At 44.0% G+C, this 24,507-nt stretch overlaps 1 protein-coding gene across 3 annotated transcripts; it reads left to right on the top strand.

The window, feature by feature from the left end:
• Window positions 1-6: 6 nt before the first annotated feature.
• On the top strand, window positions 7-22,921 carry AREL1 (apoptosis resistant E3 ubiquitin protein ligase 1). 3 transcript variants are annotated; one of them, XM_041471948.1, is made up of 20 exons: window positions 7-70; window positions 4,938-5,199; window positions 6,361-6,420; window positions 7,081-7,277; window positions 8,899-9,136; window positions 10,120-10,289; window positions 10,368-10,548; window positions 11,250-11,497; window positions 13,211-13,288; window positions 13,790-13,931; window positions 14,338-14,459; window positions 16,168-16,243; window positions 16,665-16,774; window positions 17,283-17,462; window positions 17,613-17,738; window positions 17,928-18,057; window positions 18,134-18,192; window positions 18,383-18,472; window positions 19,441-19,616; window positions 19,795-22,921. In XM_041471948.1, exons 2-20 carry the CDS (start codon window positions 5,109-5,111, stop codon window positions 19,895-19,897), a joined length of 2,577 nt encoding a protein of 858 aa, XP_041327882.1. In that variant the 5' UTR covers window positions 7-70; window positions 4,938-5,108; the 3' UTR covers window positions 19,898-22,921. The 3 variants fall into 3 exon arrangements, with proteins under 3 accessions (XP_041327882.1, XP_041327881.1, XP_041327883.1); XM_041471947.1 differs by having other exon boundaries at window positions 7,081-7,307; XM_041471949.1 differs by lacking the exon at window positions 6,361-6,420 and having other exon boundaries at window positions 7,081-7,307.
• Window positions 22,922-24,507: the final 1,586 nt, after the last annotated feature.

Here is a 24,507-nt window from a genome sequence, read left to right as displayed (position 1 = left end):
CGGCTGCCGGCGCCGGGCAGCGGCAGCGCGGGGCGGCCACAGCGGCTGGCGGCCGTCGTCGGGGAGCACGGTAACAGCGGTAGCGCGTCTCCTTCCCTCCCCGCCGCCTCGGGTCCCGGCGCGGGGAACGGGCTCCCGGGGCGAGGGAGCTGCAGCCGCAGCCCTGCCGCCCCGCCGTGACGGGCGTCCCGCGGGGTGACGGCCCCGCTGCCGGCCCGGAGCACCCGCGGTCGGCCTGGAACGGCCGCGGCGGGGTCCCCGCGCGGGCGGCGCGGGATGGCTCCGGGAGGGCCGCGGCGGGGCCGGGGCTCCCGGCGAGCGGGAAGGGCCGGCTCTGCCTGCCCGGCGGCGGCCTCCGGCTCTTCACTTCGGCTTAGCCTCGCGTGTGCGGGCGCTGCGGGGTATCGGGGCACGTCGGTGGGTGGGGGCGAGCTGGCGCCTGTGCAAGGGCCGTGGAGATTGGTGGCCCCGCCGAGCCCACCGCTGCTGCGGGCTGGAGCGGGAACCGCAGCACACCAACCGCCCTCCTGCCCCTCTTCTCTGTTTAGCAGAGCCGGGACGGTACGGGGGTCTTCAGCCCACTCACCTGAGCTTGCTGGAATGTTTTGGGTTTTTTGAGAGTTAATGTAGTAGTGGTTTTGTTACGTTCTAGCTCATGAACTTCCTAATGAAAAGCAGTGGGTTGTCATTATCTTTAGATCTTACCTATATTTTTGATCAGAAGTCCTAGCGAACGAGCATAATTTTAGCTGTACTTTATGCAGCCATAATGATGTAGTGTGCAAAATGTCTTTTCTGCATATGAATGGAAATGTTCTCCAAGTTCTTGGACTGGTCTGGGGCACTTGGTTTCTTGTGCCCTGCGCAGGGGAGGGAGAAAGAAAGGCCTTTCTCATGCAAGTTTCTGGGATTAGTGAGATCTTAGTAGCTGTTGGTATCTTCCAAATACAACCGGTTTTATCTGGTGTGTTGGTCAGAAAAAGCAGCCAATGAGGAATCACTCAGGATTTTTTTCTCTCACGAGTGGTGACCTCTGTAGAACTGTGACTGATGCTCTGACAATGAGAAAGAAAATGAGACTGGAAGAAAAACTGTGTTTATTAGGAAAACCACAGGGTTTTCCAGGGCTTTCCACTTAAGTGATCATACCTAGCTTAACTGTTGGTTGAGGAAATGCAGTTGGTAGAGCTCACATGATGCTGTTCAAATGACCCTCAGTGGTTTGGGAAGAGAAATAATTGAAGAAGGGGGTGATCTGCTTTCCCCACTGATGTGCAGCATGGCAAGTGGCTGAATTTTGTCCTGGCTCAGGAAGCAGATTTGGTGTCAGGATGAGGCTGGCTTGCTGTGTTTGAGGAGGACAGGAGGAGCTGACTGCACTGGGGGTGGTTCATTTGCAATGAAAAGGCCTTAGACTTAAGCAGTTGACAGAAGTCTCTTTTTTGTTTGTTTGTTTTCCTGTTGCCACTGTTTTATATAGCTTGTATGTAAATACTTATGACAAATCCCATGCCTAATAAGAGAATGACTGTTTTGTGTAGACACTGACCATTGATGCAGCTTTTGTCCTTGACAGCTGATACTGGATCCTGCTGAGTGCTTTTTGTGCTGACTTTTCAGTTTTCTGTGAATGTATTGTAAAGTTAGGTTCTCACGGGCATTCCTGTTTGTTGGTTTGTGCCTGCTTTCCTTAGTGTAAGAAAATACTGTTTCTTTCACTAGAGAATAGTCATCTCTGCGTGGCAGGAGACAGACACGCCATTTGTGGTAGGCATTTGTGCGCATGGATTGAGAGAGATTCTGCACAGAGATAAATGTTTCTCTTATATTGATTGGATGAGGTAGTATTAACCTGCAAAAGAGCTTTAAAACAAAATTAAAGGTTTGTTGTTAAGAGAAGAATGGCAATTTATCAGTGCACCAAATAAAATCAAGAGGCACAGCAGATTTCCTAGGAGCTCAGTACATCTGTTGTGTATATCGTGCCCTAGCTGGTTTTGTAGCTGTAGCCACATGAGTGTGCCATTACTGTGTCACAATTCTTTTTTTGTGTGTTACACTTGTGCTTCCTTCTGGAGCTCTGCACTGTGTTCCTCTGGCTTCAGCAGGGCAGTAACGCAAACTAAATGTATTCCCGTTACTGAACTTCCTTTCCTTGCTGACTTGAGGAAGCAATGGCACTAATGCAGTTTGTTTTATGATTCCATGCTATCTACCCTGATTATGCCAGTACCTCTCCTTGAGGCAAAGGAAGGTGAAGCTTTCAAATCCCTATTTTCCCTGCAGGTGGCAGGAGACCATCACTTGCTCTGTCCTTGGTTCAAGATTACTAAGACCTCTTGGATAATTCAGCACCTTTTTTTCCAGCCTAGCTATGATGGCACCATATATTGCTGCTTTTCAGAATTTATTTCCCAGGTTGTTCCCCAGCAGCTCTTAGCACAGATACTGTTTTAATTCACATCTGCATTCTGTTGAGTGGCAGTGTATCTTGGATACCACCTACTTGCAGCTAGACTCTTCACCTCGATGTGTTCCGGCTGCAAGAGCACCCTTAAAGCTGCAGGCAGTGAGTAAGCTAGAAGGAAGTCGATTGTGTAATAGCCACTTCATCTCTGGTGACCACCCGGGTTGGTGTCTTGTTTACCACATCATGTAGGAATAATAAAATGACAAGTTGCTATGCTGATTAATTAACATAACTGAGGCAACTGATGTGTCCAGCAAGTTCAAAAATTCTGCAAACCAGATTGAGAGATTCAGGTTCCAATAGACTTAAAAAAACTGTGAAGTTTAAATGATGGATCTTTCTATGCTTGCGAGAGAGGCTGTGTGACCTGTGGTGTGCCTCACAGAAGGGAAGGAGTTGTGGAGTGAAGCAGAAATAGCTTGAGTAGATGAACCCACAGAGACAGCTTTGTGGGCTTTTTGTGGTGTGAAGAGGCTGGTTCTGGAAGATGCTGGAGGGAGATCTTGTAGATTGCTAATATTGATAAGTTTCTGTGAAATTCCCCAGCTGTGTGGGGAGCAGTCACACACCTTCCACAGACTGGCCAAGCTGGAGCAGAGTTTCAACCAGACATTGTAGCACATCTTGGATATGTACCATGAAATAACTAAAATACCAAGGAAATTGCTAGGTCTGTGGTCCTTAACACACAGAAATTTATGAGTTTAGAAAGCTGATGCTTTACCTAGGAGGAGAATGAGAATTTATGCCCTGGAGACTGCAACACTCTTGCAGTGAGGAAAAGTAGAGGAAGGAGGAAAATAGATGAGTGGGTGGGACTTTCCTTGAGATGTGGGTGAGGAAAAGATGTGAAAATCTGGCTCTTTCTGCAGTGCAACGAAAAAGCTCAGCACAGGTTTACTGGTTGATTTTCATGTGCATTAGAAAGGTTAGTAGAAGTGTGTAAAGGCAGCCAGATCTGTATGATTATTGGCATGGAGGGAAATAGCAGCCATCTGAAGAGGAAGGCAGAGGAGGGGGAGCTAAGGAAGAAGTGACAGCTGAGGTGGTGTCATGGCAGGTGGCAGGAGCACATCACATCCCCAGAAGAGGTGACTATCTTAACAGACAGCTGCCTTGGTGAGCCTGGCTCTGTTTTTTCCATTCTCACTCCTTTAGGTAATCTGTGCTCTGAATGAGCAGATACTGATTGTGTAGGCTCTGTGGTGTTTCTTCTGGCATGTGTCCTAGTTTTTGTGGGCTGCGTCAATCCTTGCTGTTAAATTTTAATTTTTTTATCTCAATCCTGACAGTAAACTGTAATTTAGTGAATAGTGCTGCTGAAGCTGAAATCCCTTATAAGGATCTCAGTTTCCTGAATACCTAAAACAACATTCCTGAATACCAAACCCAAAATCTAGTTTGCTTTGTGGTTCAAGAATTCTGAAAAACTTCCTTTTCTTTTATTTTGAGGCTTGACTACAAATAGCCCTTTAAATCTGGGCAAAATCGGTTTGAGAATAATATTTAGCATTTTGTTGGGTATGAAGACTTGAAGGGCTACCTGATGATAGAATGGTTTGGCTTGGAAGAGACCTTAAAGATTGTTTGATTCCAACTCCCCTGACATGGGCAGGGATTCCTTCCACTAGAGCAGGTTGTTCAAAGCCCCATGCAACTTGGTTGTGAACTCTTCCAAGGATGAGGCAGCCACAACTTCTCTGGGCAGCCTGATCTTGTTCTTCACTACTCATATTGAAGAATTTCTTCTATATCTAATTTCTTTCTTATATCTAATCTAAACCTACCCTCTTTCAGTTTGAAGTTCTTCCCTTTGTCCTGTCACTACATGCTCTTGTAAAAAATCCTTCTGATCTTCTAGTACAGTGGGCAGGTCTTCATTTTCTCAGTCCCTTCTGTGACTTGGTTGGTGTGGCTGGAGCAGTTGCTCGTGAAGACTGAGGGGGAAAAGTTACTGAGTACTTCAGCCTTCTCATTGTCCTGGGTAACCAGGTCCTCTGTTTCCTTTTGGAGAGGGTACATGTTTTCCCTAGTCTTTCTTTATCACTAATGTACCTATAGAAAGTTTTCATGGCACCCTTGATATCACTGGCAAGGTTTAGTTGTATCAGGGCTTTAGCTCTTCTAACCTGATCCTTGGCTGCTGAGACAATCTCTCTGTATTCCTCCTAGGCTATCAGCTCTTGCTTCCATCTCCATGAAACCTGTGGAGGCAAGGATGTGTTTTGTTCCATCTTGAATGTGCTAGTTGCAGGGGGTCGTATAATGAAATGAGATTGTGACAGATAGAGGTTGAGGATATGGTGAAGCTTTTCACCTCATCAGCAGTGGTACTTTTATAACACCTCTCATGGATTTGATGTCTAGTGATGCTCTAGCATCTTGCACCTCTCATGTGTTTCTGCTTGCTAGATTTATCCACAATGTAGACATCTAACATTTCTCTCTCCTTTTTTTGCTTTTCCAGGAAAGCTAGCAAACTGCAGGCTAAAGGAAACAGCACTGCAGGACAACCCTTTTTCCACAAAGAGGAAGAAACTGCTGTGCTCAAGTCCTTATTTTGCAGCAGTGATTCTGTGATGCAAGTTCCAAGAGTTACTCTTTCTGTGATGATCTTCTCTATGGCCTCTTCTTGCTGATGTCTGTCCCAGTTCTGGGCACAAAGCGGAAGGATGCTGAAGAATGGGTACCCTCTTTTTGGCTTTTAGAGCATGGGCACTTGTGTAAAGGTATGTGATTGCTCTTCGGTTGGAGGCCTGGGCTATGTGCTGAGGCCAGCAAAGGGGATTTGCTGGGCTAGAAAGTCGTGGCTATTGTTGGGGGGAAATACCTTGTTTAAGCTTTCTGCATGCTGATGTCCATTATTGCTGCTGTCGAGATGACTGATGAATAACTCCCCTTTTGTGTTTGTTTAAAAAAAAAAAAAAGGCAGCTTGAATGCACAATGTAGCTTCTCACTAACTGAATGGTGACATGGTGAGCTATATTGTATGCATTAACTGTATGCCAAATCCTTTGTCTAATTGTCACACGCGTTCCTTGCTGCTGCTCTTGTTCCATCTGTCAGCTATGTCTTATCGACCCTACAGCATGTTATTCTGGGTGTGGTATTTTTACTACATGTTTGTTTAGCAGCCTCCTCAGTGAAAACTTAAGTCTAGATTGGTGTCTCTTAAAATTGCTGTAAACTTAATGGTGTACAAACAGAAGGTTTTAGCTTTTGTGTTGATCAGTGAGAGTTTCAGCAGAGAGGCTCCACTTTGCAGAAGTGAGAATGGGACTCTTTTCCAGTTGCATTTGTATGTTCTGTAGTAGACTTGCAGGGCAAAAATAGATTCACTGCTGCTCTAGAAGGATTTTTCTTGTTCTGAACAAATGGGGATGGTCTTGTCTGCAACTCTTCTCTTTTATTCCATAGCTTTTTCTTCCAAGGTTGCTGGCTAAGGTTCGGCTTCTGTCCATTTGGTGGTGGCTCTGTAATGTATGCTTCTGTATCAGAGTAGAAGATAGCTTCATGGCTTGCAAGTAGGTGTGACAGTTTGGATGAGTGGCTTTGGCCACTGTTGTTGGAGTTGGTGATTCTGCAAAAAAGATCTACTTCCTGCAGAGCCTTACCCAGAGCCTGCTCTCACTGTTTTCAGAGGGGTGATTTGTTGTCCTTCTTATAGATCCCTGAATCTGAATGGGAATCTGTGACGGAGGGAGGACTGTTAATAGTAACGTGTTGTGCTGTTCACATATTTCAATCTTATGGAGTAATGCTTTAGGGATGTCCTTGGAGAGGAAGACAAGTGATCAATAGGCATTTTTTCTGAGGAACCATAGATTAAATTTAGTCCAGTGTGTGTGAGGAAGTCACTGGACTGGACTTGGCCTATTTTGTGTTCTAGATGCAGCTGTGATCCTCGGCTGTCTGTCTCACCGAAGGGACCTGATGTTTTACATTATTGGTAAGTGAAGGAAAGGCTGCCACTGTATTTGATGACCTCTCCGTGGGCTTTAGAAGGGTTTCTTGAAAGCCTTTGGTTTTAGTTCAGAGTTTACCTAACAAACATGAAGTTACTGTCACCCCACACTGTGCCCTCCACCTGGCAGACTTGCCTCTCAACCATTCTTCTTGATCCTGAAGTCCTTTCATTAGCCTAATTCCTAAGCCATCCCCTTACTTTTTCTTTTGAGAACTAGTGGAGAGTTGTTGCCTCTGTGATGTTTCTTAATCCAGCCATAATGTGATGTGCAGAAGTTGTCTGGTTATCTGTTTCCCTTAAAGGAAAGGAATCTCTGTAGTTCTAACTTGCAACTTGAAGGGAATTCCATGTCTCTGTTGGGATGTCTGCAAGCCTTACCTGAGACTCTCTACCACCTTTAACTATTTCCTTTGTTTGCAGTCATTTGCAGAGTTTTAAGAGTCTTGGTATTTTCTAACCTTACTTGTATCATAACACAAACCATAAATGTTCACACAATAGCATCTGCCTTAAATACCTAATTTGCATTTGAGTAGAATACCAGTAACAGAAAGGCATCTTTGGCTGATGCAGGGGGGATTTTAGAGTCTGACTCAGCCACCTTGGCTTCTGCAACCGCCCTTTGTTCTCTCCCTGCTGCAGGTGGGATCACAGTATCTGTTGTAGCTTTCTTCTTCACCATTAAGTTCCTCTTTGAGCTTGCCGCACGTATAGTCAGCTTCCTTCAGCATGAGGACCGGGAGCGCCGAGGGGAGCGAACTATTTATGACTACGTGCGAGGCAACTACCTGGATCCCCGGTCCTGCAAAATCTCCTGGGATTGGAAGGACCCCTATGAGGTGGGCCATAGCATGGCCTTCCGAGTGCATGTAAGGCAATATTTTTGTTTCCATGCAGCTTTGTGGGCAGGAGCAGAGGTCTGAGTTGGGGGTGGGCTCTTCAATGGTTTTTGTTGTTGGGGCTAAGCCAGATGTAACTGAGGAGTAACTGGCAAGCTGTTTATGCCTTCTGCTGTGTTACTATGTTGCAAAACTCTGTAAGTGTATATTTGAAGTTTGCACTTTTTTAAGTCTAATCTCCCTCTCTTCAGAATCCTCTGAAGAGCCAGAGGAGACCACATTTGTCCTGACTGCTGCTTCCTTTACTGGGAAGTGAGTAGGCTGAGCCTTGCCTTCAACAAATGTGGTGCTATCTTTTGGTTGTGCAGCTGAAGTTGAGGGTGTGGGAATGGGCATTTTACCAACCCAAGAGCTGTAAAGCTTCATGGCCACTCCCCATTAACTGCAAAATGGATTGTTATTCTGTTAGACCTGGAAAAGCCTGCCAAGGACTCTTGTTTCCCTCTAATCCCAAAAGGCCAAGTCTGTGGGAAGTAAGCCGAGTGAACACAGAGTTTGGAGCTATGTGGAGAAAGTTTGAGCAACTTGAAAGGTTTTGCTGGGTTTATGTGCCTATCTTTCTATCCCACCTTCCCATCCAGGAGGGTATCAAAATAAGAAGATAGGTTCAGCTAGGTTGCCATACCCATCCCTCTTGGGAAGATCCAGCTCCAGGGTGCAGGCAGTGAAAAAAGCTGGGGGGAAAGAGACTTGTTCTGTTCCTACTATTTAAATTTATTTCCTTCGCCTTGCTGACACTCATGAGCTCTAGCCATGTGCCTTTCCACTTCTTGCTTGGCCCTTTATTCATCAACAGTAGCTTTGCATACACTAGTTTCTCCTGATGTCAGTCAAGATGCAAACTACTTCAAGCCCCATGCTCTCCTTTACTTAGAAATAGGGAATAATAATAACTTTTTCCTGGCTTCAAGCTGATTGCAGATGGTAGGCAGGCTCTGGCCAACAAGCTGCTGGCTATTGAAGAGCCATGCATAGAGAGTTTCAAGATGTAGTTCTTTCCTTGTAAGGAACTAGTGGTCAAGGTATGTTACCTTCTGAAATTGTCCAGGAGATCACTTTGGTGATTGAGCTGCCTGTGATTTTATCTAACGTGTGGTTTTCATTATGATGCTTCTTAGCAGTAAAGACTGGGTCAGCTCCTTAGGTCAGCATCTTCATCGCACTGTTTTCTGTAACAAATTGGCAAGAGTTCTTTCAGAGCTTAGCTGTAGAAATGAACAAGGTCTGCTTGTTTCTCTGAAAGGGTATGGCTTTACTTTTTTCCTTTTGCTAGTGGGTTCTCATGATTTCTGCTCTAATATTGCACTACAAGCGCAGATGGGAAGTGCCTAGAGGCATGTTCTTTTCAGGGCATGCATGTGAACCCCAGCACAAAAGAGAATGGGGCTGTTCAATGCCCACTTGTTCATTTTGGAGAACACAGTCTGTGTGACAGAGCTATCTACTAATTATTTTTCCTTTTCTGAGCTGAGGTACTTGCCCTTTCCTAAGACAACTTCTTTTCTCTTTCTCTGTGCACTGTATGTTTTTGCTGACCTGGACTTCTCTGTTTCCCATGCAGTTATTCTATAAAAATGGGCAACCCTTCCCTGCTCACCGGCCTGTGGGGCTGCGAGTTCACATCTGCCATGTGGAGTTAGCAATTGATATTCCTGTAACCCAGGAAGTTCTTCAAGAGCCCAATTCCAATGTGGTGAAAGTGGCTTTCACTGTGCGCAGGGCTGGGAGATATGAAATCACTGTAAAACTCGGTGGCTTGAATGTGGCCTACAGCCCCTACTACAAGGTTTTTCAGCCAGGTAAGATCTAAGTGGCCCTGTAATGATTCAAAGTAGATTTGGAGGTATTGGAGGCCCTTAGGTAAATGTGTTTCCAGCTAAAATAGGTAGGTGACAGGGAAAGGGTTACCCTTCATCATTTTTCTCCTTCCATGTGTGGATCCCAGCAACAGACCCTTGAGTAAAACATACTTGTGACTACCAGTACATAACAAAACAGAAACTGCTTTACAGAGTAAGTGATTAGTGCTACTTAAAATCCGTATCCACTTCTGTCATGTTCTCCATTTTGTAGTAACTTCTTCATAATCCATTTAGTAGTCAGAGAGTACCTTTTGTGAAAGTATTGAGTTATTTGTATCTGGATTGAAGATACTGTCATAATTTGCCTCTTCTTTTTCTGAATACCCTACTCTGTTCTTGTAAGCTTCTGGAGCAGTTGATACCTTTGATTACACACTTTGGTAAAAACATTTCCTTTTTATCCATCTAAAATTTGTTTTCTTCTACTTCTGTTTTTTTGACCCCACTTGGCTTCTTTTATGTTTCATGTATGTGTCATTGAAAGGACCTCTATTCATTGCTTTGTGAATAGAGACAAAGCTTGCTAAAATATCCCTTCAGAAAGAGGAAGCTTAGGTTTAACCCAAATAAATTTTGTTTGGTAAGCTGCATTTGCAGGTTTTCTTAGGTGTCAGCTAGCTTATATTTTGTATGTACAGTGGGAGCAAGTTCCTGAGCAGAAAGTTAGAATGGTGGAAAAGCATTCTTTAGAGGACTAGTAACTTAGTTTGCTTTATTAGTATTAAGTCTCTGATCCAAGGCACACGCTGTGCACTACACCATATACTTCAGTGCTCAGATACTTTGCTTTTTTCATGTAGGGACATAGAATGTGTTTAGATTTGATCCATTTTCAAGGGTATTGTGCCCCTAGTTGCTTTTCTTTTGCTTTTTGTAGCTTCACCTTGGAATTTATTTGACTCTGTTGTTGTCTGCTTCAGGAATGGTGGTTCCTTCCAAAACCAAAATTGTCTGCCATTTCTCCACTCTGGTGCTGACCTGTGGGCAGCAGCACACTCTGCAGATAGCTCCCAGAGATGAGTATGACAATCCCACCAGCAATTCTGTGTCCTTGATAGATGAGCACAATTACAGCCTCTCCATCCATGAGGTGAGTGCAGCCTCACCCCTTGCTGCTTGACTTCAGGTGAGCTGGAGAGCTCCTTTTATTAATTTGTTTTCTGTTTAGCTGGGGCCTCAAGAAGAAGAGAGCTCTGATGTGGTGTTTGAGAAGTCTGTGGTGTCCAATCGGCAGACTTGTGAGGTGTTCTTCCGACTCACCTTGCACTCGAGGGGCTGTTTCCATGCCTGCATCTCCTACCAGAACCAGCCCATAAGCAATGGTGATTTTGACATCATTGTTCTAAGTGGTAAGTCAAGACCTAATCAGTATTCATTCTCCAGGTGTCCTCTTGCAATGTGCTTTACACACTCATGTAGCAGAGGTATTTGTGGTTTCCTGCAGGCTGGCCATGCTCACTTGCTTAAGGAAAGCCTATTCATTTAAAAATACTAAGGTAAATAAATTTGCTTCTAACAGGGGAGATCTCTGGGAGCTGATGCTGTCTGATCCATCAGCAGATAAAACCAAGTGGTTTTCCCCTATTTCAGGAGGTTTACCTCTGAAATTAGGCAATTTTTACTGCTTTCTAATAGTTGGCATCTGAGCCAGTCATGTATTGTATGTTAAGTTATATGGAGGAAGAACACTGCATGTAACCTATGTGGGTTTTTGTTATGTTTTATTTTTTTACAATGCTATAATTCCTGGTTTCCTCAGGGGTCAGCCAGACTTCAGTTTGGCTGTCAAGTGGCTATACCTTCAGGCTGGTGCTCTGAAAGGGGGGTTCTCTATGCCTTTTTTCTTCAACCAGTCACTAACAGACAAACAGCCATCTTTCATCCCACTCCTGGGTTCTCTTTATCAAAATTTCACTTGACCACGTTTTCTTTTGGGTGTATAACCTTTTCATTAAAATCAAAGTCACTGATTTGATGGTGGCCTGTGCATTCTTTTTCATTCTTGTCTCCATCAGGATTTACACAACTCTTTCATATCTATTTCCCTCAGAGAATGAAAAGAACATTGTAGAACGCAATGTGTCCACCTCAGGTGTCAGTATTTATTTTGAAGCTTACCTTTACGATGCTCCTAGTTACACCAACACTCAGTGGCAACTTCCACCAATGCACCTGAGCTCCTCCCAGCGCCGTCCTTCCACTGCAATTGAGGATGAAGATGAAGATTCTCCTTCTGACAGCCAGACCCCTGAGAAAGTGAAGAAGCCTAAAAAAGTGTACTGCTATGTGTCACCTAAGGTAGATATCAGAAAGTTACCACACTTTGAGTGCATGTTTAAAGTATGCTGTAACTGAAGAGCTTCCTTGTGCTCTATATCTTAGCTCCAGATTCAGGTGCCTCAGTTGCGGTTTAGAAAAGAGTTTGCTTGTGGCAAACATGGAGCTTGTGACTGAGAATAATTTTAAATAAGCCTTGGAAGTTTTAGGAGTGTGTTTTAGAACTTGAAGTTTTAGGATTGTGTTTTTAGATTTTAGGATCTTTCTAGGTCTGATCCAAATCCTACTGGAAATTTTCTTGCTGATTGTTCAATAGATATTCTGTTTGCCGTTCCTTTGCTTTTCTCAGGTCAGGCCTGCAATTCCTATTCTCAGTTTCTGATACCTGTAAATTTCAGCTTAAGAGAATCTCATCTTCTCAGATTTTATGTCTTTGTCCTGTTTCTGCAATGCTTTGCTGAAAAGAAAAAGGAAGAAAATGGTCAGAGAGCAAAGAGTAAATTCATAAGTAGAATAAACAGGAGAAACTGAGGGTTCTCTGATAATATGTTAACAGTAACTATTTTCCATTATTATTGCCTAAAAGCATTCAGAAACTAGAAGAAAATTCATCTAAATCTAATAATGCATTTAAATTCATTTTGTTCATCTATCTCTTCAAATGCATTCTGAAAAATGCAGTGATAAATACCAAAGTGAAAGACTAATCCAGGAATTGCTTTCTTGCCAAAGGGAGAAAGAGGGCTGTGAAACAGTTGCAGGATGGAGGGAGCTGCTAGAGATTTCTAAGTCTGTGCTGCACATGGCTCTAAGAACTGCCTTTGAGTGCTATGTCCTTGTGAGCTCAGCATCCTTTCACCCTTGGTGTATTGGTTTGGGCTTCCATACTCTTTTCTATTGCATTACCTGGTAAAGTAGATCACTAGAAGTGGGTACTGTTAGAAGCTCCCTTTAGGTGCCAAAGTTGTTAATGCAATTCTTAGGCTTGCATAATTGTATTCCTGGATGTCTCTATGTATAGAAATAGAAACAGCAGAAAACTGTTACCATGCTGCTCTTTTAAAGAGTTGCTCATATTTGGCTCGCCTTGTGGACAATTGCTGATTGTCAATTTTTCCAATCATTGCAGCTAGGAAAGGTTTGTACAGGAAGTGGTTTTCTTTTGTCTAAAGATGCTAAAATTTCATCTTAACTTGCTCTCCAGAAGACAGAAGTTGTGCAGTTAGTCAGTTGTTCCGGCAGAAATACACTGAGAGTAAATTTCTGCAAATCTCATGGATTTAGCAATTGCAAGTGCTTTCTAAAAGATGTTTAAAATGATAATGAAAATTGGGGAGAGGTAGGAGTAGTCCGTTGGTGTGACTTTTGCTAAGACCTTTCTGTCAGTGCATTACAATCTTGTCCTGAATTCAGCTTCTCAAGTGTACTTAAGATTACTTTCCAATTAGGCTGGTGACGTTCTGCTGAGCATAATAGCTTACTGCTGTAAAATCTGTGTCGTGCTGGCATCCCACGTGCGTCATAAATGCACGCAGTGAAGTCTTGCTGACAAGCTTACAGTTCTGTGGAGCTTTAAAGCTTTTCTCAAGTATTGTGCCAAATGCTGCAGAAACCTGTTTCTGGGGTTGAAGGGAGGTCTGGCCTTACAGATCTGTCCTCTGCCTCATGTGTTTCAGGGACAGCCCTTAACAGATGTGTGACATTTAACATTTTCTTTTCCTTGTGGTTACTCAGCAATTCTCAGTGAAAGAATTTTACCTGAAGATCATTCCATGGCGCCTTTTCACCTTTAGAGTGTGTCCTGGCACAAAGGTGAGCCTCTTTCCATGTACCTGTCACTCCACGTCCATGTTCTTAGCTTGTCATCCTTGTGAATCACAGTTTGTTTTTTCCTTTTCAAGAGAAGGGCTTCCTCCCACAAAACAACATTGTGTGGCATAAATTTCAACTCCTCAGTTCCCTCTCAGTGCATAAGTTTTGCTAATATTTGTGACTAGGTGCCAGTCTTATCACTCTTTCCTGCCTTTTGTCCCAATGCTAGGCAAAAAACTTGATTCCTTTGCATTTTTCTTAGTTATTTTCCCCATAACCTTCCTAAAGTGCTGTGATTGTGTCCATTGAAGCCCTCAGAATTGTGTGTGAAGTTTAAAGCAGCTTCCTAAATGGAGTCTGGATGCTTGAAATAGTTTTCCTGTTAACTGTGTACATGAGCAGAGCAAGTCTTAAAAGCACAGGTGGTGTTGCTCTGTCTACTGAACATACTGTGCCTTCTGCATGATGGGTTTACCCTTTCTTGCATCTTTTTGCTGCTAGTTTTCATACCTTGGTCCTGATCCTGTGCACAAATTACTGACACTGGTGGTGGATGATGGAATCCAACCCCCTGTGGAGCTCAGCTGCAAGGAGAGGAACATCTTGGCAGCCACTTTCATTCGCTCTCTGCATAAAAACATAGGTAAAGGGACAGTGAGGTGGGTACAGTAGTCAGGAAGTTAGCACTTGGGTCTGCTAGTTTCCCTGGGGAATAAAGATTGCTGGCACTGAATGACTTCTGATGAGAACTCTGGTTCCTGGAGTATCATGCTCTGTTCCTATTGGTGCTTCCCGTGAATGTACTTCATCACAGCAGCTGTTCCTTTTCAGCTTGGCTTCTCTGTCAGGCTCTTTGAAAGTGCACCTGTGAGTATGAATAGCAGCAAGATTAATTGCAAAACTACCTTGAAAGTTCTGTCTCCAAACCTTGCTGTGAGAAATGCACTTTTGGGCAGTAAAGCTGACCTGTGCGGTGAATCTTAGGAATGCTCTGTAGATGTTTGAGGTGTTGACATCTCAGGCCTCACCCAAATTGTCACTCTTCTCAGGAGGCTCTGAAACCTTCCAAGACAAAGTGAACTTCTTTCAGCGAGAGCTCCGTCAGGTGCATATGAAAAGACCTCATTCGAAGGTCACGCTGAAGGTCAGCCGCCACTGCCTGCTGGAGTCGGTGAGTGAAGGAGTCATTTTACCTTAGCCCAGTGCTTCCTCCATCCTTCTTATTCTGCTCAGTGCCTAAAGAAGTCCAGACTGGAACGTGCTAGGGCAGCCGTGCTAAAAATGGTTGGTCCCTCTGTTTCAAAGCAGATGCCAGCAGGCAGCTTTAGAAGGAGTTGATAAACATAGGAAAGGACTGCTCAGGGAGGTTGTGGAGTCACCATCCTTGGAAGTGTTCAAGAAATACCTGGATGTAGCACTTAGTGCTGTGGTTTAGTTGACAATGTAGGGACCAGTCAAAGGTTAGAACTGATGATCTTAGAGGTTTTTTTCAACTTGAGTGATTCTGTGGTTCTGTAAAAGGATTCCTGCAAAAGCAGGAAATCTACTGATGCCACTCTGTCCCTGCTTTACATTGGAACTCAAGCCCTGGAGAGAGACTGTCTACTTGAACTAGATATGGGAGCAGAACATAGAGCTCCTGAGTCTTTATCTGCTGTTTTTCTGGCACAGAGCCATTCAGCAAGATAAGCAGTCAAGTCAGATGTTCTGAGCTGCATGCAATGAAACTCTTGCATCAACAGGCTACTAGTAGTGGTTCACAGTGATGATAAAATATTCTGTAAGTCCCTTAGTAAAATCTTCACCACGTCTGACCTGAACTGTTGTGTTTCCAAAATAGAGCTTAGTCATTCATATAATGCAGTTCTTAAGTGACATTCTAAATACTTTGTATGCTAAGGGGGCAGTTATCCTGACTTATTGTTTCCCCCTGTGTCTCACAGCAGTAATGTTGCAAAGATGGGAAGAACACTCCTGAGGAAAACAGGAGTGGCTGGGATTTCCCTTGAATCTGTGTTTCAGAATATTTTCTGCATGTGCCAGCTTGCAGTGTTTATGAGATTGTTTCAGTTAATAGCTTGGACAAAATTACTTCATTTCTAAACAGTATTTCCATGACTACTTTTTCCTGTTATTTTGGAAACTCTTGCACTGTCTTGAGCATTGTTACAGTCTAGTAAGATAAAATAAATCTAGTGCCATAATAATGATGATGATAGTAATATAAGCTCTAGTGACCAAGGTTGATAGGCACAATGAATGTGCTTAGTCCAGGGGTGTGAGTAGCAGGATGCTCTAACCTCTTTCAGGATAAAACTAAGCCAAAACTACCTGTATGACTGAAGACTACCATGTAGCTTTTTAAATTTTCTTTAATTGGAGTCCAGAATCAGGGCACTGGAAATTTTAGACACTTGGGGTATTTTATTACTTTTTTGCATCGTGACTTGCTGTAAGTATGAACTCAGTAATTCTCTTCAAGCTATTTTGTAGTGCTCTTTGAAACATTCCTATTTTAAATCTAATTCGTGGGCTGAAAGTGCTTTACAGAAATTGCTCCTTCCCACAGGCATTTTAATACTTCAAACAATACTTTACTGCAGCCTTGAGAGTGATATTTCTGTGCTAAGACCTCACACTGGTTTTAAGATGAGCTGTATTTTATGTGGGTAATGTGTCTCATAACAGAAAATGAGGAATTGGCTTCTGTGGCTTTGTCAGATAAGAATTAGACCTTAGATGTCTCTAATTTTTACTTTTATACTTTCAAGTGCTAGGCTGTTGGGGTTTTGTGTTTGCCTATTCACATGTACAGGACTGCATATTGGGTATGAGGTAAGCAGTAATAGCTGTTGCTATTTTCTTTTTCTGTTTTTCAGTCATTTAAAGCAACACGAAATTTTTCTGTTTCTGACTGGAGCAAAAACTTTGAAGTGATTTTTCAGGATGAAGAAGGTGAGTTATCCTGTGAATATACATACAGAGAAAGCAAAAGGAATGGTGGTGGAGTAGTTTGTCTGAAATTCTGGTTTCCTGTAGTATGTCCATTCTTTTGTGGCTTTCTAGCCCTTTGGTTTTCTCACAGATCTTAGTGAATTATCCTGCTGGTGCTATTCTAGAGCTACTTCACATAGGGACCTGAAGCCTTATGTAAATCTTGCCCCTCTAGCCCTAAAAAAAACCCCAAACAAACAAAAAACCAACTAGGAGTAGGTTTGGGAGAAGATCCTATACTTTTGCAGTCCCTGCTTACTGCCACGTTGCTACAGAGCTGTTCATTGTGATGAACTCTTGTGTTGGGTAATACTGAGCAGCATGCATGAAACTCTTGAACTGATGACTCAGTTTGGATGACCAAGCTTGTTTTATTTTGTAGCTCTGGACTGGGGAGGTCCACGCAGAGAGTGGTTTGAGCTCATTTGCAAGGCATTATTTGATACCACCAATCAGCTGTTTACCCGCTTTAGTGATAACAACCAGGCCTTGGTGAGTCTGTAGTTCCTATGCTGAATGCACAGAAATGTGACCATTGATGTTTAAACAATGCTGCTGTTAAGTGGTGTGCTACCTTGCTCTTCTTTCGATTGCCTTCATAGTCACTTTCAGTGCCTTTCTCAAAGCTTCGCTTAATGATCTTAACCCATTGAAGCATCAAAGAACTGGCTGGATGAGCAGTAAAGGGTGGCAAGTCAGCAGGGAAGGCTGGATTTTTGGGCAAGAGGAGGTGACATCAGAGTGTTTAGAGGTTTTGTTGGGTCTGAAGATTTCAGAATCCATTTCTGCTCTCATACAGCTCCTTTCCCATGCATGTGAAACATTTCATGTTCTTCCTGCACAGGCTTAGGCATTTTGTTTCTATTGCTTGGCTTTGAGGACATTACACTAAAGCTCCTTGGCCAGCTTGAGAGATGCAGTGAATTGAAATGGTCCCATATTTGCTATTTGTGCTAGTCAGTCAGGTAGTTGGATATTTCATTTTGCTTCTTCTTTGCAGGTGCATCCAAACCCAGGGCGTCCCACATATTTACGGCTCAAAGTCTATGAATTTGCGGGCCGCCTGGTGGGAAAGTGTCTTTATGAATCTTCTCTGGGAGGGGCTTACAAACAGCTGGTCCGAGCTCGCTTCACTCGATCCTTCCTGGCTCAGATCATAGGACTTCGTATGCATTACAAGGTAAAGCTGCCCAGCCCTGGCTGAAGCCTGTGTTGGTGTGGGGAGAAGTTGAATGTTGGTGTAGTAGCAGACCCAGAATTCTGGCTAACAATGTAAGGGGTTTTTTTTGTTCTTCCTTCTATGTCCCTGCTTTCTTATTCTTTCACACAGTATTTTGAAACGGATGACCCAGAATTCTATAAATCCAAAGTGTGCTTCATACTGAACAATGATGTGAGTGAGATGGATCTGGTCTTTGCTGAAGAGAAGTATAGCAAAACAGGACAACTGGAGAAGGTGAGGGAAGAAATTCCTGAAAGTGGGAAAGTTTAACCCCTACTGCCTGCAGCAGTGGGGACTGAGAACTCTGTCCCAGAAAATTGAGCTTACTCTGGGAAGTAACTCCTTTCTTGGTTTTTTTGTGGATGAGAGTTCAGGTTTGGGGAATGCTACTGGTCACACTCATGTCAAGTGTTCTGTTTTCAGATGGTAGAACTAGTGGCAGGAGGGGCGCAAGTACCAGTGACCAATGAAAACAAAATCTTGTACCTAAATCTGCTTGCACAGTACAGGCTGGCGAATCAGGTTAGAGAGGAGGTGGATCACTTCCTGAAAGGTAACATGCTGCCTGCTCCCTGCTCCTCTCTGCCTTTATGTCCCAGGGCATACCACATGCTGCTCTTCTCTTCCAGGTCTTAATGAATTAGTTCCTGAGAACCTCCTGGCTATTTTTGATGAGAATGAGCTTGAGGTAATTGCTGCCTCCCTAAGCAGCTCCACATTTACTTCCCCTCCTGTCTGACAAATGGAGTGCTTTCTGGATATGGGAAAAAGCTAAAATGTTTCTTGTCTGAGCAATGTATACATCTGCAATTTGCACAGTAGCTGTTGCCGTGTTTCCTGGGCTTCTGACTTTCTGACTGCAGTCTCTTGCCTTTCAGCTGCTTATGTGTGGGACTGGAGATATCAGTGTCTGTGACTTCAAGGCACACGCTGTAGTGGTAGGAGGATCTTGGCACTTCCGTGAGAAGGTAAATGAAAGGGTCTCTCCTTCCTGCTTGTCAAAGTCAGTTATTCCAAATACAGCAGAATTGGTTGGAATTTAGTTTTTCAGAAGGACAAACTGAAAAATTCAGGGGTCAGGTAGGACTGTACACATTATGATATAATATTTTGCCCTAGAGAGATCCCTTCTGACTGACTAGAGCTGATGCTTAATCAGATTCCAGCAAGTAGAAATTGTCAGCAGTGGTCTCTTTAAAAAAATCCACCACAGCTCTAATTAAGAGCAGTTCAGCAGGGAGTCAGGAGGAGTTGATGGGAATTACTGCTACCAAAGATGTTCACAGTGATATACTGATCTCTAAGAGATGCTTGAAAAACATGCTTGCAGCCCACATGTAGTGTTTGGAGTTCAGTGCTGTGGTACTACTGATGTAGCAGCCTAAATTTGTACCCCCTAATGGTTCTCATCCCTTTCTGCATTTCCCAGTGGGAGGAGTATGGGAATAGTAGCAGCTTTGTTTAGAAAAATAATGGAAGCTGCCAAAACACTCCAGACGAAAACAGATAGAAACTTGTATTTTCAACCTGTAAACACTGGGATGGTTCCACTTGCCTGCAGAAGTACCAGATGATGCGAAAAACTAAGAAATTAACATAGTGCAGGAAGGAAGTGCACTTTCTGCATTGTAAACCTACCTCATTGCCTATGCAGATATTTCTAAAAATAAAATCTCTGTGGGGAGAGCAGAAGCAGAAGAAGCCTTTCTGCTTTAAGGGAAAGGATTGGTGGGAGACAGTAGTGTGGGACATCTCGTAGCTGATTAGGAGCTATGTAATGCTTGCCTCTATGTGTCACCCTGTTAAAACAAATCAAGTCTAACTGTTAATAGAACACTTGCTTGTGACTGCAATTGACTGATATTCTTGTAAGTTGCTGATGCGCTTGCTTGATTTCCTTGGCTGACCTCTCTTTACCTTTCCTGGTTTGTAACAGGTCATGAGGTGGTTTTGGACTGTGGTTTCCAGTTTCACACAGGAAGAGCTGGCCAGGCTTTTGCAGTTCACTACTGGTTCCTCCCAGCTGCCCCCAGGAGGGTTTGCTGCACTCTGTCCATCTTTCCAGATCATTGCAGCTCCGACTCACAGTACTTTGCCGACAGCCCACACTTGGCAAGTATCCTGGGGTGGTAGGACTTTCTTCCTTGTGCTTTTGGGAATGACACCAGCCAATTGTGGTGGGCAAACAGTGTAATGTGTGTGATGCTTGTGTCAATCCATCTAAAGGCAGCTAATGGGGATGGTTCCCTCTCAGACCTAGTTTGAATGGAATTTTTCTTTTTTTTTACAGTTTTAACCAGCTGTGCCTCCCTACTTATGACTCCTATGAAGAAGTGCACAAGATGCTGCAGCTAGCTATCAGCGAGGGTTGTGAGGGATTTGGCATGCTGTGATTTCCCCTTCCCAGGGGACCATTTAGCCTCTCAGCTCTTTGTGGCAAGACCCAAGCTCAGTCCTCTGCTTGTTCTCTTTCCCTTCACTTGGGCAGTGGAGGCAGAGCAAAGACTCCATGTAAAGGAATTTGTCATCCAGAAGATGTCATGTGGCCTTTCTGTATCCCAAATATGTCATCAAGAGCTCATTTTTCCCCTTTTCCTCATTCTCCCTTTGGTTCAATGTGAAAAAGCAAAAGGACTGGTGCATTTGTCAAGGACATATTGCACGCACCCTGTATAGCCATCCTTCTGTGAGAAGATGAAGTTCATAAGCAGAAGTTACATTGAGGTGCAGGAAATCTACTGAGCTGCCTGTACCGTAGCTCTCTAGGAGGAAGAGGGAAGACCAGCATGGAGCTCTGCTGGAAGCCTTGGCTCATAGGAAGTCTTAATAACTTCCTTTACCCTGGCTCAACTCCCCCAGTGATGCTCCCTGATGTCTCGCTATGATTCATGAGGGGAATAGAGTTGTCCATCCTTTCAGCACCTGATCCGGAAGGGTTTCTGGTTCTCCTTCTCCATCTTGCTCTGGATGCTGTTGTTGCCTGTGCCACAGAGAAAAAAGGGCAGTATCCACTGGAGGGAGTGACCCAAAGAAGAAAACAATCCAATCGGAGCACAAGTGCTGGCCCTGACAGTGATCCTGTACTACCTCCGCCAGGGTCCGGCAGCAGAAGCGCCCTTCTCCTGCAGTGGCTGGTAATTAGCTTCTGCAAACTAACTGGAAGAGGAGTTTCTCCTCCATTGAATGTTTCTGACAGTTGATGTTGCACAGGAAGCTATTCCATGCCCTTGCCTTCTTTTCCCTTCCTCAGGAGAGAGAGTATGGGCATGAGTGTGATCCCTCAATGCTGAGCACCAATGCCTATCCCACATTCACCTTCAGGGTATGTATGTTATGTGCTAACAGTGACAGATCAATAAGCAGCTACAGTGTGCACTGTGCTTGCATTTGTTGTTGGGATGATGGTACTGGGCAGAACATGGTACCTCCACCCCAGCATCCCACAGGATCTTGGCTTCTACCTCTATCATGCAGCAGCCTGAGGCTTCTCTTTCTCTACTGCATTTCAGGCAGAGTGTCCAGGGAGTTGCTGGTGCCTGGAGAGCAGCTAGATTTCTGCCCTTCCAACCTTCTTACCATCTTTCTTCATCTTTCCTTTCCATATATTCCATTCAGTGCTGTTAGCTTTCCAGCACAATATGTTAACTAGAATTTCACTTAAGTGGTCACTCAACAGCTTGCACCCGCCATTGTCTGGCTTGTGGGGAAAGGAGTGGATAGACCAGAATGAGAAGTAAGCTTATGATTGGGGTCTGTTGTAGTTGCTAATCCATTCAGCCCTTCCCAGGGAGGTAAAGGAAGGGGAATCTGGGAACCTTGATGAGTTCTTCAGTGAAGCAAAATTCAAGATCTTTGCTTTCTACAGTCTACAAGTAAGTCAAAGGCATGCAGGACTCATAGTGGGAGAAATGCATTGCTACTACCTGCAATGTAAGCTTTCACTTGATTATGGAATTGCTGGATTTCTTCCAGAATGGATTCTCAGACTGGCATCCCTGAGCTAATTTTAGAACACTGTATTGGATAAAATGTCACATCATCCTCTTCAGTCCCCTTCTGCTGTCCTCAGGCTGATCCGGTCAGACTTGAGCACAGTAAGGATATTTTAAGTTAACTGTGTGTGCTTTTCAAATATAGTTTAGTTGAATTGACTGGGAATTTGTGGGAAATATTCTACATCTATAAAATGTTTTTAAGGAAGCACCTTAGTCATTCTTGGGATGAGTGTGTTACTTTCTGTTCAGAAAAAAAAAGCCATTTTGGTGCCAAAAAGCGGTCAGCTGAACATTGAGACTACTCAGGGGGATTTCTTTGCCTTGTGAATTCATTCCCTCACTGGCACCGAGGTGCTGGGAGGCTGCCAGCTTGATAGTTGCCACTGTTGTGCTCTTGACGGATCACATTAGTAGTGGCTGTTCTCCCTTTTTTAGTGCAGGCTGCATTCTGCAAGGTTCTGACCTTCTTTGGGTGGAGAGTATGATACCATTTTATTCATACTGCAGGTGGCTTCCATGGTCAGTAGAGTTACAGCTCCTGTGTTCCCCATGCCACCGCTCCAGTGCTTTCCCCAGGGACTGAGAGGAGGTGGTGGTGCTCAGCTTAATTCCAGCTTGTTGGGAGGCGTGGCTTGGTGTTTTTTCCATATTGTAGCCTCACCTGGTTGAGGATGTTTTCAGTACTGTAGCTATGGGCCAGCTCTGACAGTGACATCTCCCTCAGGAATTTTCTCCCTTCTCTTGAGCTGGCCTTTTTTTATTCTGAGGATGCTGACCACTGAGTGGACTTCTACTGGAAAGAGCTCCTAAATGCTTCTCATTTCATTGCAGCCAGCACCCAACACTTCCCAGCAGCTGTGAAGATGCCAAGGACTTCCTTCTTAACACAAGTGCAGTCAGAACTGGGATGGGTACTCTTAGTCAACTAAACCCATCCCCTCTGTTTGCACAGGCCCCTAGGCTGCCCCCTTGTTCCTGAGTTTCACCACAATACTTCTAAACTTATCTCTAGCTTTACACCCTTTCCCAGTACAGTCACTTTTAATGCTGCAATGGGGATGTGCTTTGGTCACCTATACTGTATGTTACTTCTGGCAGAGGCTCATTACTTCCCTTTTTTTCTCCTTATTTATTGCCACTTAATAGAGGCTGTTCTGTAGAAATCATTAGGATCCTGATACCACCTTAGACAGGTTCCGTGTTTCCTGAGGCTGCTTTGAGGTGCAGGGGGCCTGGCTTCAGCCTGCACCTGCAGGCCATGTTGCATGTTTATAGAAACCAGGAGCTGTCGATGATACAGGTCAAATCCTACTTTCCCTCTGGTGAATTTCTGGCAGAGTACAGCCAAAATTTGGAAGCCTGTGGTTGTAGTAGCTGATTTTGTAAATAGTTTGTATAATAAATAAAATATTTTAAAAATTATGCCTTGTCAGTTCAGCATTCTTTCTGGACTTTACAGAGTGAATCAGACTGGTGCTGTCTGTGGGCAAGGGGCCTCTCCAGGTCTTCAGATGTCCAGCAGAAGTCTGGTGCAGGGGGGAGGGTATGGTTCTCCACCTGCAGCCCTTCAGGATGACTGACTGAAGCCAGGACCTGTGAGCTTTTGGGAAGAGGCAGGACTCTGGGCTGGGGCTTGCCGGCTACTGTGAGGCCTCACTGCAGGTAGGCTGGAAAATCCTGTGAAGCAGCTAGTAATGCTAGAAAGAGTTTAAAGGACTCTTTAATGTAAATTAATAATGCAGTTGGTGCAATCACTTTTCCATCTCATTGTATATTACCTGACTCTGAGCTTCAGGTACCTGAAGAGCTTGTGCCTCACAGTACTGTCAAGATTAGGTGAAGCCAGGAGAAGAGGGGGCTTTTGAGTCCTTTACACCTTAAGGATTAAAATCATAACTTTAAAACTTGAGATGATTCTGCAAGATGATTCTGTGTCTATTAGGATTTCTGCTTGTAAAATGATGAAACACTATTTCCTGGGCTGTACAAGATTTAGCCTGTCTTCAGCCAGCAGAGCATTGGCTGGCTGTGTGTGTTCCACCATGTAATTAGGTGGATGTTCTGACATGTGAAACCAGCATCTAGTGTTGATTCTGGCTTTCAGGCCATAAGCACCGGCTAAAGAAGAGAGTGAGTGGTGCATACAATCCTTAGGGATTGCCTCTAACACTGTTGGGTCATGGTATTACTTAAAAGCTCCTGTGGCAACAGAATTGTCTAATGCTGTACTCAGATGAGGGAGGTTTCATAAAGCAGTGGTGACATTGTGAATACAGAAACTGAAGTTCCAGTGTCCCCTGAGAATTGCAGAGGTTGTGAGTAGACCTGCTGGCGTTGGGGCCAGGGTATTAAAAGGTGGGTGACTTTGCCAGAAAACTGATATGCTGGAAGCCATGTGGACATGCCTTTACATGCCATGACCAGTACAATTCATAAGAATGGGGCCAAGTTGAGCCTGGAGTTTTCAGAAACTATCTGTTTGGGTGTGAAGGAGAGAGCTCAGCATGCTGGATTACTTCAGCATGAAGTAAGTTCTAAAGTTTCAGCTTCTCTTTACAGGATGCATGATATCATCTGGCTGCTCATATTGTCCATCCTGATCTCCAGTTTCTTGTGATTTCTTGGAGTGGTGACAGTGCCCTGTTGCTGACTTCACAGCCTCCATTTATCCTGGCACTTGGCATGGAGTTGGGGCTCTGAGAGAAATCATGCCCGTGCACTTCATGCTGGAATTCTACATGCCCCAGCTTGTATATTCAGCAATGGCAAAGAGTTGATATCTTTGGATTCTTGATTCCATACACAGCCACTTGCCCTGAGGTGTATCATGATGTGCTGCTTGGGAAAATGGATTTTTGTACATTCAGTTCCTCTGCTCAATTTTCTTTGCTTCAGTTGTGGAACTACAAAGAATTAATTTCTTCAGATACCTAAATGAGAAAATGGGAAAAATTATGCTTGATTTGGATAAGATCTGTTCTTACCAACTCAGCCATTACTCTATGAAA

This window comes from Pyrgilauda ruficollis, unplaced genomic scaffold, assembly GCF_017590135.1.
Source record: "Pyrgilauda ruficollis isolate IOZ18807 unplaced genomic scaffold, ASM1759013v1 scaffold28, whole genome shotgun sequence".
Classification (NCBI taxonomy): domain Eukaryota; kingdom Metazoa; phylum Chordata; class Aves; order Passeriformes; family Passeridae; genus Pyrgilauda; species Pyrgilauda ruficollis.
The sequence above is the reverse complement of the archived record's forward strand: the minus strand, read 5'-3'. Positions and strand labels throughout refer to the sequence as shown.

Coding starts and splice junctions, on each gene's coding strand:
- AREL1 (XM_041471947.1), top strand. CDS start 5,109: ATGTCTGTCCCAGTTCTGGGCACAAAGCGGAAGGATGCTGAAGAATGG. Junction 13,932..14,337: donor CTCTCTGCATAAAAACATAG/GTAAAGGGACAG, acceptor CACTCTTCTCAG/GAGGCTCTGAAACCTTCCAA. Junction 18,473..19,440: donor CTTGGCACTTCCGTGAGAAG/GTAAATGAAAGG, acceptor GGTTTGTAACAG/GTCATGAGGTGGTTTTGGAC.